At 45.1% G+C, this 21,435-nt stretch overlaps 1 protein-coding gene across 1 annotated transcript; it reads left to right on the forward strand.

The window, feature by feature from the left end:
- The first annotated feature begins 239 nt into the window (after positions 1–239).
- On the forward strand, positions 240–18,293 carry nr4a3 (nuclear receptor subfamily 4, group A, member 3). The gene is made up of 8 exons (XM_070835049.1): positions 240–276; positions 1,159–1,240; positions 4,369–5,207; positions 10,030–10,159; positions 10,992–11,155; positions 11,255–11,454; positions 14,609–14,787; positions 16,439–18,293. The coding sequence occupies exons 2-8, from the start codon at positions 1,177–1,179 to the stop codon at positions 16,699–16,701; spliced, it is 1,839 nt and encodes a 612-aa protein (XP_070691150.1). The 5' UTR covers positions 240–276; positions 1,159–1,176; the 3' UTR covers positions 16,702–18,293.
- Positions 18,294–21,435: the final 3,142 nt, after the last annotated feature.

A 21,435-nucleotide genomic window follows, 5' to 3' on the forward strand; every position in this document is an offset into this window, starting at 1 on the left:
TATTTTGCCATCTTGTGGGGATCGTTGCGTGGAGAAGACAGTGTCCAGGCTTTTATTCAGCCTGCCGCCACATCACTGGCTCTAACCCAGACATCTCTCCTCCAGACACAGGTTCGGAAGAGCGCGCCCAGCCGAGCTCGGAGCCCCGGCGATCGGACACTTCCTCAGCGACGCCCGCCGTGTCCTCCCCGCTCCAGGAGCCCTGTCCCGGCCGCAGCCACGCCACCCCTCAACCCCGGACACCCAGCACCATTCTGCGCGAGGCTCTTTCACCAGGTACACACCCCAGCCACTTCAGTTTCATCAATTATTTTTCTTTTTCTTTCTTTCTTACTTTCTTTCTTCACTTAATCTCTTTTTGCTTTTGTAGTAAAGTGCGACTGTTGTGGCTCAGGTCAGTTTTTCTTTTGCACCTTCTGTGGTGTGATATGTGTTTGTTTTGTTGCAGAAAAAAAAAAAGCCAGAATTTAACTCAGACAAAAGGCTGTAATTTAGCTAATTTCTTCTATCCACTCTAAAATTAAATAGCAACTCATAAAGTTTTATCAATGTGCTGCTTCTTCCTTGTGCGTCTCAGCTCGCGTGTCTGTGTGTGTGTGTGTGTGCGTGCGTGCGTGTGTGTTTGTGTGTGTGTTTGTGTGTCGGCTGGCAAGTGCCGACTGAGTTGACATTTCAATCATTGGACAAGCAGAAATAAGAGACTTTTGAGAGCAGGCACACCTAGATCTTAGACATCAATCCTCCTAATGACTCAACAAGATCTTCAGAAGCCTTTGTGACTAAAACAGACCAAGTTATGGCGATATTTTTGTATTGTTTCAGTTTTTGTTTTGTTGTAATTTTTATCCTGAACTTGCCAAATGAATATTCACCATCCACATAATTTCGTCTCTGTCCTTGATAAATTAAAAAGATGATAAACTCCTCAAATGACAGGCCTAAATGTAGATATTAAACATACAGTCAGTGTTGGTGTTGTTGTGTCTCTGTGCTTTGTGTGTGTGTGTGTGTGTGTGTGTTTACATGTGCATATATATGAAAATCACCACTTATTGTGTGAGGCCACTGAAGTCAAACAATTTATCTCATGATTCACTGACAAAAAGAAACCCTGTGTTTTTGTATTTATGTCTGCAACTTCATGTTTTTATTTGTTAGATCTATGGCATTCTGACAATGAACAAGCGCGCTCAGTTATTGGAACAGCTGCAGTTTGTCCAGTTGAAATGCACACCTCGAGGTTAGAGACTGTTTCCCTTCGCCTCACTATGCTGCACCACCTGTGTCTGACTCTGCTTGGGTTGTCTGTCCTCTTGCTTGCACACACACACACACACACACGCACACACACACACACACACACACACACACACACACACACCTGCTTGCATGCAAGTGTAATAAAGGCAATCTGATGGTGGTGTTGGAGTGTAGAAGGTTCCCTACAGATTTGTGTCAGTGACATAAAAATAAAGACGCTCCATTGATGCAATTCCATTTGAATTGGTGAGTGTGTGAGAGAGGACGCATGCTTGTGAGCATGGGAACGTGCGTGTGTGTGAATGCTCGGTGCTCTACCAAACGTATAGCAAAGAAGGGGAGGAGACGTTTGCAGACACAAGTGGTTTTACAGGTTCTTCTCAGAACAAGGGTGCATGTTATTGGCAGAATGAGGGTATACAGGTTTATGTTGACATCTTGAACATCATTAGTAATGTGTGCCTACATGTGTGTATGAAAAAACAACTCAGCACAAGCTTTCCTCACCTGACACACACACCGTGTGTACTATAGTTGAAAGTAACTGGCAGCTGTCAAGTAGGTTTTATTTGCTGTACATTTCTCAGTCTCTCTCTATGTGTGCATGTAGCCGCTGGTAAATTACCAGTTGTGACAAATGATATGAGGCTTAAACACCCCCTACACACACACACACTAATGCCCCAACACTGATCTGAGGCCTGTCCTACTGACACAACGCAGAACCACAAAGTTCACCACTGTACTCTCCTCACATTTTTTTTTTCTCAAATGCCTCTCTCATCTTCATCTGATGTCTAATCAGTTGCAAAAGTCTCTAGGTGTAACCGAGAAAAGCCCCATGACGCCCATAATGCTACATGTGTGTTTTTCCATGTGGGTTGAGGAGCTGGTCACTTGTAGAAGAAGAAAAAAAACCTATGACGTCAAGCACACTCAGCCTACAGCTTGACTCATATCCTCAAATTAACAAAAAAAATGTTAAAGCTCGATTTGCCCATTGAGACATACTGTAGGTTTGTCTGTACATCCTGTGGCTGCAACACTTTTAATACACTTTTTAATTCTGAGAAAATCATTTTAATTCAACACTTTAATATCATCCAAGAAAACTGCGATTTTATGCTATGATTCTTTTGAAATTACTTGTAGAATTTATTATATTTTTTTCCCATCAGGTCCAGTCTGAGGGGTCATCTCTCTTGTGACCTTTTGTGTGTTGATTACAACAAACATACTGAAATACTGAATAAATAAAAGAATTAATAAATCAGTGAATAAATAAACATAGTCACGTAGATGAGTGTCCCGTATATTGGCTTTTTTTTTCTTCTTTTAGGTAATTAACGCTTTGAGTCATCCTTTTGTTTTTCCGGCCCCCACAGCCAGAGCTCGTGCTGCCTTTCAGGTGTAATTTAATTGTGTCAGAGCTACTGAAATTAATGTGTCACTCTGTCTGCTGTCTGAGTGACATTCATGTAGTTTATCAGGAATATATGACTGCGAACTAAACGTTGTAGGCTATTTTCAGAGTGTATTAGTAGTATTATTATCATTAGCCCATTAGTAGAAGTTAGTATAAATAGGAGGAAATTAGGTTTTAAGGAGTTAAAGGACTTTTATTTTGTTGAAAGGGAGTCGGACCCGTTATTTCTCAACTTTAAAAAAAAAAAAAAAGCAACACAACAGGAAAACGCCTGTGATTCCCTGAGCCTGAGTGAGTCCGTTTGGATGGAGGTATTTGTGACTGCTTTAACAACAGCAGGACCGATATGTGCCGTATTTGACTAGACAAACATGACGCGCGGGGAACGAGGGTGATTACGGCACAGCTCGCGCATGCTGGGCGTCAATGGGAGCAGCGCTGTGTTGACAGTTCCCTGCTCGGGAGCGACGAGCAAACACCACAAAACCCTGGCTGCGCTGACACTCATGACTGATTAGCCCGCATGCACACACTCGCCGTGCGCACACACACGCGCGTGCATGTCCAAAAGCACGCGCGCAAACGCAGGTGGAGTGTATTACGTAAGGGGCTTGATAAGACGAGACCATATAGTCCACACACACACACACACACACACACACACACACACAGATATTGAGGTTATGGCCTGCTGATGTGGTTGTGAGTGAATTAAATCAAGAGGAAAACTCAAGCGTACCGACTGGCGTCTGCAGCCGTTAGAGGAAATATCTGCGTCTGCGTGCGTGCGTGCGTGCGTGTGTGTGTGTGTGTGTGTGTGAGTGTATCTGAGCGTGTGCGTGTGGGTTGTGCAGCAAGCATCCAGCACCACCATGGGGTTCCATTATTATTTAATGTTATCTCATCTGCTTTGCCATCTGACTAACCAGAGTACACCCACACACACACACACACACACATGCACTCACACACTCACACACACAATCCCTGCACACACACTCCTCGCACAGATACTTCAGCATTTCAATGCGTAGCGAGGATTGGATCTTTGCTTTTGACTGCTTTGCCTCAGCGCTGGGCACGAATGAACAACAGCTTCTCTAACTGAACAAACCGAGGGAGAATCAGCGGTGTCTGGGGTTGTGTGTGCGAGCTCCAAATACTTCTACTCTACTGAAGTGCAAGAAGTGTTAAAGCAGGAAACTGAGTAAATGGCAGTAAATGGAAAGATTTGTCCTCAGCTTTTCATATTCCTTGAAAGGTGCATTCAGAAAAGTTTATAACATTACGAAATCTCCACACCTCAAGAGATTAAAAAACTGCCTGTTCCAATAGAGCTGTGCAGAATTTGTTAGTCATTCACTGTTTAATTGCTGACCCTGTTAAGCACTACCCTTGTGTGCATGTGCCTCCAGCAGAGTCTGCCTGCGTCTTGTAGATTTCCTGAACGGTTGATCCCGTTCTGTGCTTCAAAATCCTTGTTCTTGAAGTCCTACTTTTCTGTTTAGATCAGTAGTTAACTAATATGCCATTAAACCTTCCCCACTGATTAATGATCGTTGCCGTACAGCTGTACTCTACTAACACTATAAAATTGCTTTGAATTAAATGTTTTTGAATACATGTGGTGTCTGATGTGACACGCAGCTCTAACCCATATGTGTACTCTGTCTCCCTGGCAGACATGCCCTGTGTGCAGGCTCAGTACGGGCCCGCCCCTCCAGGCTCAGCCTACTCTGGCCAGTCCTTCAGTTACCAAGGCGACAGCTATGGCTCTGACCTCATGACCCCTGACTACACCAAGCTAGACCTGGGTGGTGGCGAGATCTCAGCCGCCGCTGCCACCACTTCCCTCCCCAGCTTCAACGTCTTTGTGGAGGGGAGCTACGAGCCCAAGTCCTCCTGCCTCTACCAGATGCCTACTCACAGGCCCACTATCAAAAAGGAGGAGGAGAGCTACCCAACAGCTCCGCCACTGGAGGCCATGTCCTCCTCCACTATGTACTTTAAACAGTCTCCCCCCTCCACCCCCACCACGCCGTCCCTGCCACCCCAGCCCGGCACTTCCTTCCTGTGGGAGGACCATTCCCTGGCCCCTCCATCGCACCCCCACTCTCTGGGCTCCAGCCTGGATACGGGGCCCCTCAAGTCACCCCGCTTTCCGCACTTCTACCAGCACTCGCCACCCCACAGTGGCGGCAGCGTGGGTGGTTATGAGAGTCTGGGTGGAGGACTGGTTCGTACCTCTTCCTCCTCCTCCTCCTCTTCATCCTCGGTCTCTCATCCTCACGGCCCCCCCCTGGAGCAGCCCATGTACCAGCTGCACCGTGGGGCCGGGGGCAGCAGCCTCGCCTTCCGCTCCCTAGCTCTTGGGCCCTGTGGCCCCCTACTAGGAGACAGCCTGCCCTCGCCTCCCCCACGTGGCCCCCAAGGAGAGGGCACCTGTGCAGTGTGTGGGGACAACGCGGCCTGCCAGCACTACGGCGTACGCACATGTGAGGGCTGCAAGGGCTTCTTCAAGGTAAATACCCTGTAAATGAATATAAAAGTGTTACTCCACCAAAAAAAAAACATTTCAAGCTTTCAGGTTAAAATGGCAATGATGCCACTGTCCTTTCTTTGGGACTCTACTTCTTTAAATATCAGTGGATCTTGCAGACATGTTCTACCTCTGCTTCTACTCCTAAACGTCTGTTTAAAGCACCCACCCCTCTTGTTCCTGGCGTCTGTGCCTTCAGTTCCGCCAACAGACACACAACCAGATGCACATACTCACATTCATAACTGCCATTTCCACCTTAAAATATCACCCACTATCCTTGAGCTATAGTTGTGAACTGACTGACGTGTTTCATTTGAATCAATTTTATTGCATTTTGCTTCGCTCCCACTCTGCACCCTTCTCTGCGCTCTCTAAATCGTCTTTAGAGTCATTATGAAAGCACAACACACCCACAGGGGTCGTCTCTCCCAGCAACCAAGTGGGCAAAGTGTGTCTATGCATAGTCTCCAGGCACGCAAGTCTGTGTGTAATGTGTGAGTGTGTGTGTGATTCCTTGTGTTACGTGAGAGCACAGCATGATAAAGACACAATCTCAGTCAGACACATTGAGTGAGAACTGCCCTCCATGCCTGATGCTCAGGCACTCACAAACACAGTGCTGTAAGAGTCCAGTGGAAAAGGAATCCTCCTTTAAATTCAAGTTTCTTCTCAGCATGTTTGTAGTGAATCACTGGCCTCAAAATTGACCACAATTCACTGACATAATAGTCAGGACAGATATGAGTCAGTTTGAGATCTAGTCAAATGATTCAATCTAGCACTTCTCAACGCGTTGTCTCACATCCCATGTTACCGCACACGTGCACACTAAACTCATAGATAAACATCACCAAGAGGCAGTTTTTAGTCAGACACATTTTTCATTTTCCTTGTGCAAGTCCTGAAACACAATATAGACCTCACAGCAAACGTCTCTGACACATCACATGTGCTACAATACTTAATTCAAATTGCAGTAAACTCACGCACAGTGACACTGAAGTAATTTCTTTGCGCAGTTTTTGATTTACAACGTTTTTTCTGGCACACTTGTTAAGCATTCTACTGGTTGCATGAGACAAGAGAGCGAAATTAAGAGACAGCAAGAAGGAGGGTGCAAATGCAGAGGTAATTGAATAATGCCTCTGGTAGGTGGAAATGAATTATCCTTCTTTTCAATTAGTTTCACAATTTGTTTTTATTTAGTAATTAATGAATGCAGCGTCTGGTGGCAGCAGGCCGCGGGCTGTCTGCTTGCTGCTGCAGCGCTCAGCAGCCGCACAGCCTGTCAAACCTCACTATGCTTCCTTTACACACACATGCAGATGCAGCCAGCCATGCACACACAACATATGCACACAACCACATATTCATACAGTAGCATGTACATATTCTCAGTGTGTCATGCGCTGAATCCCGGATGCAGCAGCCAAAACTGAGGCATGCCTTTCACATACCTGCTGTTTTTCATATTCATATTATCAGGCACATTACCTCCATTATCCTGGTGGTTTTATTGTCCCCTAAAAATATCTTCCTGATTATATGTAATTATTCCTGAATGGTTTTTACACATTAAACCATACTAGTGGCTTGCTGTAAATTATTGTTATTTCATTAGTGCAATTTGAAACACATTTTCACTGTGAATTAATTTTAGCTCTCAAGCAAGTAGTTAGTTTCCCCTGTGCTTATTATTTTGGACGAATAATTTAGTCCATTCACCGGTTTCCATTTATTTACTGAACCTATTCATTTATCAGAATTTTTAAAATTAAAAACTGGATCTCACCTCTTAGTACGATACACACATTATACTAGAAACAAAAAGAACAACATTAAAAAGTGACCTGCTTTTATGCACCCTCTGTCCTGCCCAGTGACTTACTTAAGCTGTGCCTTTATCAGTGAAAACACATGGGCAGCTCAGTCCAATGCACATGATTTTTATTTTCCATTAGTTGCACAACATGCAAGTCATAGAAAGGTTGAGAGGTGGCAGTCCGGTGGAGAAAGAAGACCGAAAAACAACGTGGATGGTAACGCACAGTATGACTGTGTCACTTAAATGCACATATGATACATACATGATATAGTTTCATTCATTCAGGAAATTAATGCAACCAGATAAACCCCCACACACATGCACAGACACAGACATATCTGTGTGTATGTGCATGCTTTAGGTTAACTCCATAAAGAAAACAATACACTCTGCTCACAGATACCTACACATTACCTTTTATGACAAAGTACCCTTACCGACAGACAGAGAGAGAGAGAGGTCTGATTGGCTCTGATGAGGAGGCAGAGGATAGGAGGGGAGAGGGGAGGAGAAGGGGGGGGGGGGGGGGGGGGGGGAGTAAACTCCCTAAAGGCTTTTAATTTAAGCCACGGCTATTAGCACATGTTACATGTCAAGAATCTGCCTGTGCATGCCTCCATCCAGCCCCCACAACACCCTCAGCATGTAAGCTTCTGTAAGCGTGTGTGTTCATTCGTCAATGTGCTGGTAAATCCACAATTCTGACACTCAATGTTTAGCTGAAAGTTTTTTCACTTGCATTAAATCTTCACCCACACAAACGTTGCCGCGCTAAAATTTAAGTTTCTGATACCAAATTTAAATTTTTTTGTCGTTGTAGTGAAATTCAGCTACCAACATTGTGGTAAATTTCAAGACAGATGAGACTGATTAAGCCAGACCAAGAGCACTCTCTCTCTCTCTCTCTCTCTCTCTCTCTCACACACACACACACACACACTTGCTGGCCCAAATAGGTAATGTACAGAGCACAACAAGGATAACAGGACAAGATAATCATATTGAGATAATTAAATGTGTGTGTGTGTGTGTGTGTGTGTGTGTGTGTTCACCTGTGCACTCCAATGATGAGTATCAGAGACTGGTTAGTTATGCAGTATCAGCTCTGATATCTAATGTCTCTGCTGAGGCCAGTCATGCTGCTCACTGCTTCTTAGAAAGCAAAGTCACAAGAGCCCCAACAACAGACACACACACGCACACACAGGGACACAGTAGGAGACAGAGCACCACTCACTCACAAGAGCTTAATTTGTCAGAGCCTTAATTGATCATTTCAAAGAAAGGCTTTTTATTGGAACCAGCTATCTTATAAATTAGACCTTGAGGTCATGGAGGGCAAGAACTCCCCCTTCAGCCACCCACCACGGTCAACTCTGCTTACACCACTTTCACGTGAACCAGCAACATGCTGCAGGAAGATCGCAGCTCTTATTGCAACAGATGAGTCTGAGGAAGAAAAAAGTCATCCACACAAAAAGTTCACAGAACTCGAGCATGTTGATGTGACTTTGCTGTCTTTGAACTTGGTGTTGACCTGAGGTGTAGAGGTGTCAGTAAATGTTGGCATGGTGAGGCCGTGCGTCATCCAGCCTCTCGTGCATCCTCGGACTCCCACTAAACGGATGCTATTCTCCCTCAACCGCATTAATGACCATAACTAACTTATCCTCGCGCTCACGGGTCACTGACCATTGAAGGGATGAGAGGGAGACATTCACAGCGATCTGCGCTGCCATGGCAACGACTCTCATCCGGCGCTGGCGCCCATTACGCGCCAGTTCCGCACTCGCGCCGGAGCATATGGAATAATTGGTGTGTTATTGGTCTCCCGGGGGCGCGGGCATGTGTGGCGCGAGGGGTTCCTAATTGGATTTATTTGTTTTGATGTGTTTTAGAGGCGTTGAAGAAGAGGAGAAGCCGTGACACTCTCCATGTGTTTTCCGTTTGTTTAATTTACAGTTTGCTCCGGTGCTGTCTTGCCAGAGTGGACTACTGGACTACCGATAAAAATGTGAACGCTTTGCAAATGACAGCAATTATAGCGCAATGCTACATTTTCTTTCACATGTAGGCTAATTGTGTCGTTGTGGCATTTCTGTACCCCAGGCAAATGCATGACCAATCCCTCTGTGAAAGACGCCTGTACAGATGTCCCAGAGGCCTTCACAGAGAAACACAAGCACTGATGGGTCCGTGGTGTGTTTATATTACGACTAATAAGCCTGCTGCTTACTTTAGATATGCGCATCCTGCATACTCACACTGCATTATAATAAATGAAGAAACTGCAGCCACTAAAAAAATATTTCTGCTCAGGGAAGTTTTCATTCAGTCATCAGAGCGCTCATTCCACTTTAAGAGCAGTTTGTCTAAATCCGGTTCCAAGCACACGGGATTGGCCCACTGGTGCGCGCACGGCAGCGGACGGGCATTCACTATCATCTCTGTTATTATTGTCTTTCATCCACGCGGGGGAGCGCAACCGGCCCCCGCGTGGCCCGTTTCTGATTTCATTTTAATAAGGTCAGTAATAATCGCGCGAGCCAGCCGAGGAGAAAACAGCTCCCGCGGGGCCCATTGAGAGGGACGTGATGCGCGAGGCCCCGGAGGTGCCACGAGCTGACCCGCGAGCTTCACAAACAATCGGATCAGGCAGCTCTCGCGGCCGCTGTCCCCCCTGTCTCGCGGGACCCGCATCGGCATGCCACGCGCACGGTCCCCATTGTCAGCTCCGGCGCTAATAAAATTGTCCCTCCTGCAGGCGAGGCTTGTTGGAAAATTAATTTTATCTAATTATACTGATGTCACCGCCGCCTTTCAGCGCGTAATTAAAATCTGACCTGGGAGCTTCTGCTTCCATTCTTTGATGGGGAAGGAAAAAAAACACAGAAATTGAATTAAACAAATCAAATATTAGGTGGTTGATTGTGTTTGGAGGCTGATTATCGGTATGCCTGTTTCTTCTCTCCCCAGCGCACCGTGCAGAAAAACGCCAAGTATGTGTGTCTGGCCAGTAAGAACTGTCCTGTGGACAAGAGGAGACGCAACCGCTGCCAGTACTGCCGCTTTCAGAAGTGTCTGAGCGTCGGCATGGTGAAGGAAGGTAAGACAGACACCTGAGAGACACACACACACACACACACACACACACACACACACACACACACCTTAAAACTCTCCAAACAGGCAGGTCAGCACGCTCACAGCAGGATGGTGCCACACAAATCTGACCTCCAGTCCACGATGGTAAGCTTTGTGTCTGCAATCAGGGTTTGATAAGCCAGTGATGACCTGGCCTGTGGCAGCATCACACACATCCACTGAGCAGTGACATGTCCTCTCTCTGGTGGAGGAATAACATAGGAAATGCACCAATGTACCAGTTAGTGCACGTGTCACCTTTTAAACCTGCATCTGTAGGATTTTAAACCTAGAAATGTGGACAAAGGTGATCATCCCACTCAAAGATTCTCACACTTTCGGTCTCTCCATTAGTGTCATCATGTCTCTTACAGCTGACAGTTGCTGCATAGCAGAGATGTGTTTTTGCCCGGCACTCATAGCCTACTGCCCTCATTTCCCTGAGGTTTCTCACCTGTCTCACACACACTTGTACACACTCACATAAACTCCAATAAACTCACACACCCCACAGGCTCCTCTGTCCTGTTATCACTAGTGCAGCCTTCAGAGCAGCTCCACTGCCATCTGCTGGCTAATGGCCTGCTGTGTAGGAATTTTGTGGGAATGTTGGAGAGCTCCTGTGGAAATAAAAGCCTCCCTTCAGTCATAATTTTACAGCTTAAATACTGATAACAAGCCTATCGGTTTGAGAATAGAAGTTCTTTGTGCATGCTGTGTAAATATTACAACATTCAACTGAACAGCCTCTTCATTACTGCCTGTTGTCTCCTCTCTCCTTCTCTGATTCACAGTGGTACGCACTGATAGCTTGAAGGGGCGTCGAGGCCGTCTGCCTTCCAAACCAAAGAGCCCCCTGCAGACAGAAGCGTCTCCTCCTTCTCCTCCCCTCAGCCTGCTTTCCGCTCTGCTCAGGGCTTATTCCCACTGCACGCCCCGTGACCTTGACTACAGCCAGGTATGCCCTACATCCCACTTTTCGTTTGAGCTGCGTTCAGCAAGAAATACAGCTTGTTCAGAGGTTTATTCAGTAGTTTACCCCCATCTTTCTCTGCAGTTCAGCGCTGCAGACCCTCCTTCTTCCTCATCAGACGCCGAGCACATCCAGCTCTTCTACAGGCTGCTCACCGTCTCGATGGAGACCACACGATGCTGGGCTGACCGGCTTCCTGGGTTCTCCGAGCTTCAGCGTGACGACCAGAATCTTCTCATAGACTCTGCCTTTCTGGAGCTGTTTGTCCTGCGACTGGCTCACAGGTAAGAAAGACGCAATGCAGTTTGTATCACAACAATCAGCAGACTGATAAGAACTTAATCATTAAATTTTTTTAACTTTCCATCCATACGCACACATCTAAAATGTTTTGGATCACACACTTACGACTTAATCAGCAACTTTACTTCATCTGGCAACTTGCGCTGTGTTAGGAACAACAGGCAGTTAATATCCTTTACCATTACAGTACACTGTGTGACTGTGCTGGCAAAGCTGTCTGCTGCTGTGTTGGTGTATCTCCAGAGTGGGAGGAGTGGAGCTGAGTAATCGCAATATGAACCAAATTATGAATGGAGTCTGTAGCTATGACAGCAGCTTCACCCACAGAGTTCCGCTCCGTTCGTCTGATATCTGACGCACAGAGAGCTCTGTGTGTGTTCTGCGGGCTAAAACTGCATTAACATTGTGAACTGTGAATTGACAGGATCAATTCCATCTAAAAGCCAGTCAGCTGAGAAACTGGAAATGCCTGTCATGGAAAGAAATATATATTCAATTCAGCTGTCTGGAGTAAAAAGTGAATTGACTTCATTTATCTCACATGTACGGTAATATGCGTGTGTGTGCGTCTCACTTGTGGATACCTGTGGTGCCATTATGACTGCCCCTGCCCATCTTTGCCTCAGAATTGCCCTGGGTTACTAGTCTGCTCTTGCAAGGCATGTGGCTGGTTAAATTTATAGGGGGGAGGGGTTTTGGGCTACAAGCTCATCCTTTTGTCTACGCTGTCGTCTAGGGCAGAAAACCAACAAAGTCACACAGACAAGCACACTTACTCACACACACTCACGCACAGACACACACTCATGCACACTGATGATGTAGAATCCCAACTTTCTCTCCTCCTCCCAGTGTAGGTCCAGGTGCAGGGTGGGTAGAGGATGGGTGGTGGCATCACAGTCCCAGCAGGGGGGGGATCAGGCTGGGACTCTGACTCACACTAAATGCTGGACACATAGGGGCCTGTATCAAACACACACATGCTCACACACATTGCTCATCTTCCCATCAGCCAAACTCCCACAGCACGGAGGAAAACACACACAAACACAGCACTGTCTTACTTTGTCCGTTTTCCGTGAGAGCAAAGGATGCACTCCACACTCTCATCTTATTGTTGACGCAGCCCTGCGTTGACCCAGTGTTGAACCCAGATGCCTTGCAGACCCCTGCGCAAGCGTATGTCTGTATGCTGTATGCTCTGTGTGTGTGTGTGTGTGTGTGTGTGTGTGTGTTTGTGTGTGTGTGCGTGTCTGTGTGTGCTCAGTGTGTGTAGAGTAAATTTGCTCCGCTCTTTTGGGCCAGCATTGCTGCAAGCACCCCGTTACCAAACAGTTTCTGTGGTTATTGGTTGATTACCGTGGTGACAGTGTAGTCAGGGGTGAGTGGAATGTGTGGCAGACATCCAGCTGTGTGTGTGTGTGTGTGTGTGTGTGTGTGTGTGTGTGTGTGTGTGTGTGTGTGTGTGTGTGCATCTGCCTGGCTGCATGTCTGTGTAGTTTTGGTCATGTGCTACTATCAGACATCAGTCACATAGTATTTTGTATTTAACTCTTGGCATTGTTTTAACCTGTTTAGCTTACTGAGCAGTATTTACTTACTTTACTTCGGGACAATACAGACCTTGTCAGCTAAAACTCAGAGACATAGTAAATCAGATTCATATTTTATTCTATTCTAAATTTCATTATACTTAATATGTTGTTTTTCTGTTCACAAGGCAAATTCCAGCCATTAGTTTGTTGTAGAGGACCTAATCTGTTCCACTTTGTTGCATCTCTCAGCTCGTCATTCAAATGCAGCGTGTCGAAAGGTTTTTATAGAAATTCCTAATATGCACATTGTTTTATGCTACATTTTAGAGAAATGTTTTAATGATACATGCAAAGGACACGTAAGATTTTCACATGACAAATAATGATGCAAACATAGAATCAATGCCATACCAGGTTTGAAATAATAATGAATCCACTAAAGCAACAGACAGAGCCAGAATACAACATAACTTTGAGACTATAGTTTGCTTAAAGCACTGAAGCCACTTAATGGGGAGTTCTAGGAGTCAGACTCTTCTACCATCAACATAAACACTAAATCATTAGCCAAGACAGCCACTTCCTCCCTCTCCCAACACCTGCACCCACCTGTGCCTCCTATTTAATTTCCCTACTCCCTACCCTCACACTTCCTCCCCTCTCTCCAGCTCATGGATGACCATTTTGACCCTGACAGCTCGTTCTGATTGTTTGTCTTTTTTTGTTTTATCTATGTGTGTATAAGGTGTAATCAGTGTATGACTGACAGGGGTGGATGTGTGTGCATGCGTTCTGCTGGGGGTGGGTGGACCACCTCTTTTAAACTGTAGTAAGAATAATTAGACATAAATGTTATTTCATCCTCTCCTTAACCAATGTTTGTGTAGAGTGTAATTTGAGCCCCCCCCCCTTCTCTCTCTTTGTTCTGACCATCAGCTGTTTTCCAGTCACACACTTTCTGCACTTGTCCTGCATCTTCTGTCTCTTTTAGCCTCCTCCAACCCTTTGTTGTTTCCTTGAGATCTACCAACTAAACACTTTAGCAGCTCTCGGAAGAAAACCACAGTCTTCTCTTCTAGGCACTAATAAAGACTAGTCATAGCCCTCCCTCACTCTCTGCTTGTTCTCTTTCCCCTCCTGTTCGGTGGTAAAGGAGTGGGATGTTGTGTGTCGTGAGTAACTGATGGTTAAATACATCTGAGAAGTCTTTTCATTTCCTCATTAAGGCTTTGTGTTTCCACTGCACACCACAGCCTGTGCACATTAAAGCCATAACAGTTTACCTATTTGCAAATACACACACACATAGAGCAGCCCTCTGCCCTAACCCTTCACCCCACCCTGCCGAACGGAGACACAGGAATGTTTTAAAATGCTATAATTTGGAAAACACAACCTTAATCAGCTGCATGCCTCTGTTTGATGTGTGTCCTGTTTGTGTGTGAGTGCGCATACTGCCCGGTTTTCTCATTGTTTTTATTGTAATTGTTTCCTTGCCCCAGTATCTCAAGCCATATTTACAATACATGATGGAAAATGTAGAGTTTGGTTGGAAGAGAGATCTAAACAGAGTCTTCCTGTTCTTTTCTCTCACTTTCAGGTCGATGCTGTCAGAGGATAAACTAGTGTTCTGTAACGGCTTGGTGCTGCACAGGTTCCAGTGCCTTCGTGGGTTTGGAGAATGGCTAGACTCCATCCGGGACTTCTCAAACCACCTCCAGAGCCTAAACCTGGACGCCTCTGCCTTCGCCTGCCTGGCCGCCCTCGTACTGCTCACAGGTAAAAAAACAAACAAAAAAAACACAAGCTAATCACGTCAGATATCAAATCACCATCAGGGGAAAATTTAATTAAAAGATTCAGTGTTTGAGACATTAACAAATACAGCAGCCAGTTTTCAAAGTCAGCTGTCCCTCTCCACTACACACAAACGAACACTACCAAACTCACAAGCTGCTTTTGCCTAAATACACAGAAACAAATCCACACACACACCTTGTTTCCTTTGTCCAGAGCTGTGCCAGTGGGTGATTCAATGTGACAGTGATCAGGTGGATACATCCACTAACGTCACACATACGCTTAAAGACACACATGTGCATGCGTGTTCTCACACATCCCTGCCTGAAACAAGAACCCGATACCCAGAAGCACCTGCTGCACCTGCCACACACCTGGCCCTCTAATCAGTGTGCATCTGTGAAAAATGGAAGGAGAGTCAGAGCTTTCTCTGCAAACACACACACACACACACAAATTAAATTACAAATGTAGCCCAAGGTGACAGAGGACGCCTGTGCAATTAAGTGTTCACATTTCAATTTTTTCACGTCAGAGTCAGAAACTGTATATAAATGTGTGATGGGTAAAACACCCCTCCCCCCGCGCTCGGCTTCCTTACCTCACCCTACCCCCGCAACCTCCTCCTCTTCCTCCACCTTCTCTTCCTCTATCTAAGCCCTCAAACCCCATCCTCACTCTCTGGGGGAGCACTTAACTCTGTGCCTGATCGACCAGCCCACCGTGGAGCATAGCTCTGGAATGGCGTCTTTGCTGTTCTCAGTGGCGCTCTGCTATCTCGACAAAGCACACAGTGCACTGCCACGACAGAGCCGCCAGGGCCACCAGGCGATCGACCGTTTCAGAGTGGCCTGTGCAGAAAGGCAGTCATTGATCCCACCCCAGGAGCTCGCACACAGAGAGAAAGAAGTGATAGAGAGAGCGAAGTGAGAGGGAAGCGACAGTGTGTGAGAGGTCTGAAAGCCGCGGTGAAAGGAGGACTGGGGTGACTCTGCAGCAGCAAACACAGAACAAACAAAAGAGTCACATAAACAAACAATAAATAAGTTTCAGATAATGGATACCTCAAAGTGAGACCGGTCTTAGTGACAGCCTCCCTGTAGCACGGACTCGTGTATGTGCTTGTACGTGTGTGTGGGGCTGGACACCCTGTTCTCTGCAGAATGAGTTAGTGTCACATTAAGCCTGGTACGGGTGTCACTGGAGTTGCTATGGGCAGCAGTGTGTGCGTGTGTGTTTCTAATTTCATTTGGCTGCTCACAGGGCCGAATAATCAGCTAATTGTTGAGCACTTTTGTTTCTGTCGATGTCTTAAATTGCAGGGACTATTTGTATATGTGTGTGTGTGTGTGTGTGTGTGTGTGTGTGTGTGCGCGCGCACAGTGTGCAGGGGCCTTATTAGGTTAGTCTGTGTATTGATCTGTAGTGAGTGAGACAGGTTAAGGCCTGTTAAGAACATTAGACATACAGGGTAATGAGGTGGAATTCAATATAAAAGAAGATGTAGCTAACGCTCTTTCAGCTAAATGATATGTGTGTGTGTGCGTGCATTTCTTTTTTCCACAAATGTAATTTTTGTTGTTTAAGTAATTATTCTCCTAATACGGTGTGTTTGTCTGTCTATCCGCAGAGCAAGTCCCAGGTCTGAAGGACTCAAAGCGGGTTGAGGATCTGCAGAATAAAGTGATTTGCTGTCTCAGAGACCACCTGGGTTGCGGCCCCTCCTCCTCCTCGTCTAAGGCAGCGCCTCCGCTGAGTCGCATTCTGGGTTTAAAGGCAGAGCTTCGTTCCCAGAGGACCCAGGGCCTTCAACGAATCTTCTACCTGAAGCTGGAGGACCTGGTACCACCCCCTCCATTGATTGACAGGTTCCTGGACACCCTGCCCTACTAATGGCCAAGGTTGACCACACAGAGAAAAATCCACGTCACGTCCTGTTCAGGCCTCCCCCCACCCCCACCCCCAGGAGCACACACGCACATCCAGAGGAGAGACTCGATCCCCTCTGACTGATGCAGAGCAGAGAGAGCCAATCAACTGCTTTTCATTCAACAGGACAACCAATCAAGAACGCCTTTGAATCAAACGGACAACCAACTAAAATGCTTTTCACTAGTATAAAAGACAATTATTGAAACGCTTTACCACTTTTTATTTGATCCTCCTGTTTTTCTCATGTGGGGGAGGATGATGAGGCTGAGATGGACAACAGAAAAATGACTTTGTACTGTCCTCTCTCCATCTGGGTGGCAGCTCATCCAGTGCAACAGAAAGAACACCAGGGTTTATGAGTACTGTTTATCTGTGTTTTGGCTTGGCTCATCCAGACTGAGGACTTCTTTTAAGTAAAGAGGGAAGGGGGAGGTGTCAGTGTGATCGAATGTTTTCAAAGCTGAAAATGTCCCGGTGAAACACAAGTCACTGTGTGTTCTAGTTCCTCATTCTGAGAGAAGGAAGCGGGTGTTTTCATACTGAAATGTCAGAGGTCAGGCAGCATAAGCATAGACGTGCAGAAGCATCACAAAGGACACAGATATTTCATAAACACATGGTAGTGGCTGTTGAGTTGGGCTCTTGATTCCAAGTGCAATTTCTTAAGTGCTATCTCACCACAAAAGGAAAAGAAGGAGAAGGAATGGTTTAATTTCAAACTCTAAATTATTTTAATACAAAGACTTGTCCTGTACTGTCAGTAGCTAAAAGAAAGAGAGACAGTCTCCCTCTGGCTTTAGACAGCAGAGGAGATACTGTGCACTAACGATTGATGACTGAGTCACCCAGACTTGAACTTGCTCTAGTATGTTTTTTTTATTATTAACTCATTTTTAAATCATAGGTCGAGTAGGAGTACGGAGGAATGAACAAGGACAGAAATTGGCTTTTGAAGCACTTACACCCCGAGAAGGGCTAGAAGCACAGACACACACCCTACCTGCTCCCCTGGTGGACGGCGGGGAGAGGAGGGTGCTCGACAGATAGCTGTACGTCCAGGGGTGAAACATTCCGCAGTCATGCTCTTTTTCTATTTGTTTCTATTGTGGAGGCCGTGTGAGAGTGTGGAGAACATGGTTGCATACTGTCTTTGTGTGTACGCTTAGAGAAGCCAGGTTCATATGCATGGTGTGTTATAAGCTGTCAAAGAGCTGCCATAGCCTGTCAAAACAGCTCGACCTGTGTTTGTGTCTCAGACTGCAGCTCTGTGGGGATCTCCCTGGGCCTCCACCACCCACTCACACACTCACGGCAGCAGTTTGAAATATGAAAAAAAGCAAATTATATAGATATAAATATAAATATATATATATACAAAACTAATATTTTGAAGTGTTTTTAGCTTTTTCAAATATTGTGGTACGAGTTGTGCATTGTTTTTTGAAGAAGAGAAACAAAAAAGAAAAAAAGTTGCTGTTTTTTCAATGTCCCTCTTTGGTTTGAGTTTCCTGTTCGATTTTTTTTTCTTTCTCTTTGGTTCACTGGATTTTCTGTTCAGCACTTTGAAATCATAAACTAGTTCTGATTATTCTGCCCGACTGCGTCCTGTGTTTTGATTTTTTTTAAACTGAGTGACTCTTTCACACAAAATGCAAGAAAATACCCAAACATTAAAGTGTTTATAGACTTTTTAGAAGTAAACGAGAGGCCAAATTTGAGCTGATTTTATACAGCATGTGTGCTTGTGTCTGGTCAGACACAAAAGCCTCTTGACAGGTAAAAGGCCTTGTCTCTCTCCCGGGGGACCCATGGGCTCTCACAGAGAGTAGAGGGGGATTAGGAGAGTGAGAAGGGGGAGGAAGAGAGGAGAGCTTCATGTTAGCATGAGGTCCAGATCAGCCTCCAGCCTCGTTAAACACCATCGATCGCCACGGTGACATTTCACAGCACATGCCGTCTATACTGTCACTGCCATCACTCACTCGCCTTCTTGCACAACGTGAGCATTAACACACTCACTCACACGCACGATCCCTCTCTTTCGGACAGGTAGGTGATTGAAAGTAACTTTGGTAGTAAAATTGTGAACAGATCTATCTCTGTGTGTGACAAAGAAAGAAAGAAATGCACCAGAGTGAAGTTCAGAGTGCGTATACAAGTGTGGAGTGCACCACATTGAACATGTTCCATATAAAATCGGTGATGTGACGCCACACAACTCCACATCGTGTCCCTTTCTCATAAAACAGACATTTTTTTGTAACCTTTTAGTGGTACATAATAAGGAAGTGCACTTTAGCATTGTTGGTGTGTGTTTTTCTGTGTGTGCATGTTTGTGTTTGTGTGTTATTCGAATTAGTGTCTGTCCAACAGCTCATGCTCCTGTCTGGGATTGTGATGTCTGTGTTTGATCAGCATGCAGGAAAAGACCATTCACACCATTTCTGTAGCTGTGTGTGTGTGTGTGTGTGTGTGTGTGTGTGTGTGTGTCAGAGCAAATGAATATGCATTAATCCTATTTCTACGACAGTGACATGTCTGAGTGACAAGTGAAATAACACGACCACGAAGCAGAGAGCTCTGCTTGAAGCTCAAAACACACATTCAAACTTGCATGTGCACACATATACACACATTCACAGAACGAGCTGTCAGTCTCCAGGCCAATCGATCAGTGCTGACAGATAGCAGATACCCCCAGAGTTTTAATTAGAGGTCCCATTAGAACATAGACATACACACACACACACACACACACACACACACACACACAAATACATATGCACATGCACGCTCACATTCAAAGTAGCTAGCTGTGGGTTTAAAACTTATCCTAATCCATTCAGAAATGCAAAATGACACCTTTAAGAAACCTGCATGCTTATGAAATCCTGCAGTCAGTTGTCTGAACAGGCCTTTTTCACAGATGATGTGACAATGGAAGATTCACAGGTGTAGATATAAAAATGAATGATGGCTGAATTTTATTTTTGTGATTCACTGTTCAGGGTGTTGGAATTTCTGGCTCACTGTCACGGCTTACTGGGACTTTTAAATAGTAGAAAGCTGTCCTTGATGTTATTATTAACACCTGTGTTTTTCCAACTATAATAAGTGAAGATGTCTGCTGTGAAAAAGGACCATATCCACTGAGCCATCAGGATGTGCTGATCACACCTGCTTAAAAAACAGTAAGATGCAGGAGGTAAGAAGTGAACGGAGCTCCCTGCTGGCTTCCTCTCCTGCTGACAAACTTCCTGGATTAAACTGAGACGAAAGGCACCTGAGCCCTCCTGAGCCACACGCACGCTCTCTCGCACAAACCCAGAGGCAGATACAGGAACCTAAACATTTCTGATGACTTGCTATTTAGACATTCACTGCCAGCTTTGTTCTGCCCCCTCAGTCTGCAACTCTGGGAGTCCCCTGGAAGTGGACAGACAGAAACACACACACACACACACATACGCAACATGTGTACAGCACCAGGGGAAATCCCCTGTAGCTGGGGACTGTGTGTTTTACTGTGGCCCCTTGTATGGAGCATCCGTTGAGGGAAGAGTGTGTGGGGGGTTGGCCTAAATGTCAAAGGTAAAAGGTGCTGAAGAAGAGAAGTGGAAACATGCAATAGACCCACTCACACAGGCTGATCTCAGAGTAGAGGAGGGGGAACCCCAATCCTCTCTCTTTGTCTCCCTCCCTCCCAAACACAACACAAACAAAGCTATACAAACATATCAAAATATCACACTTGATGTTTCTTTCCATAGGATTGATAATGTTTATACATGAATCAGACAGAGAAAAGCTAAATGGAAATTAAAAAAATAAATAAAGTCTTCACATCACTCATCTCTTTTCTATAACCTTAATCAGATTATGACTTTTGATAATCAGATGTTTGTTGTCTAATGATTTCATAACTGGACAGAGGCTTTTACCTGATGAGGAATTTTTGTTGACCACATTATTTTGAACGTGTAGGTGTTAGGACTGATGGAGATTCATATATTTCAATAAATGTTACCACACATGATAACCCCACAGCCACTTTCATGATGACCTTTTACCAAACATGATGACCCCAGAGCAGGACTGTGGCCTGGGAAATTTGGTAATTCTGAGGTCATAAATCAGCAAAACCCCCAGCCACCTAAGAAATGCTTGACTAGCCATGAAAGGGTATCTGAATAATGAATAATTTAATTTAATCATTTAATTGTTCAGTTTTATTTCCTGCAACCTCTACCTCCCTCCATGGTGATCAAAATGTTTAATGGAGAACATTAAAACCTTTTCAGTCTAATGTAATTATCAATTTAGTCTTTAGGCTATGTTATATGTAGTGTTCAAAAAACCATCAAAAGCCTGAAAAATTGACGTGTTATATTGTGTGTGTACAAGTATTATTTTAATCACTTAATTAAAATAAAATAATACTTTGACTAAAACTTTGCCTTAATAACAGAAACAAGTTAAACCAGCTGCCTCTATGGTAAACCAGATGTACATAAGTTTAGTGATTATGGACTCTGTATTCTTTCTTCTTCACGATCAAATATAATCAATATAAGGACAAAACACTTTAACCTTTCATTTCTAAATTTTATTTTATTTGTGACAGTGATGGGGAACGCAGTGCGCCGTGGGTGCTGGTGGAGGTCGGACACTATTCATAGACGCACTGGGCACAGA

The sequence above is a fragment of the Pempheris klunzingeri genome, chromosome 8 (assembly GCF_042242105.1).
Source record: "Pempheris klunzingeri isolate RE-2024b chromosome 8, fPemKlu1.hap1, whole genome shotgun sequence".
NCBI classification, from domain to species: domain Eukaryota; kingdom Metazoa; phylum Chordata; class Actinopteri; order Acropomatiformes; family Pempheridae; genus Pempheris; species Pempheris klunzingeri.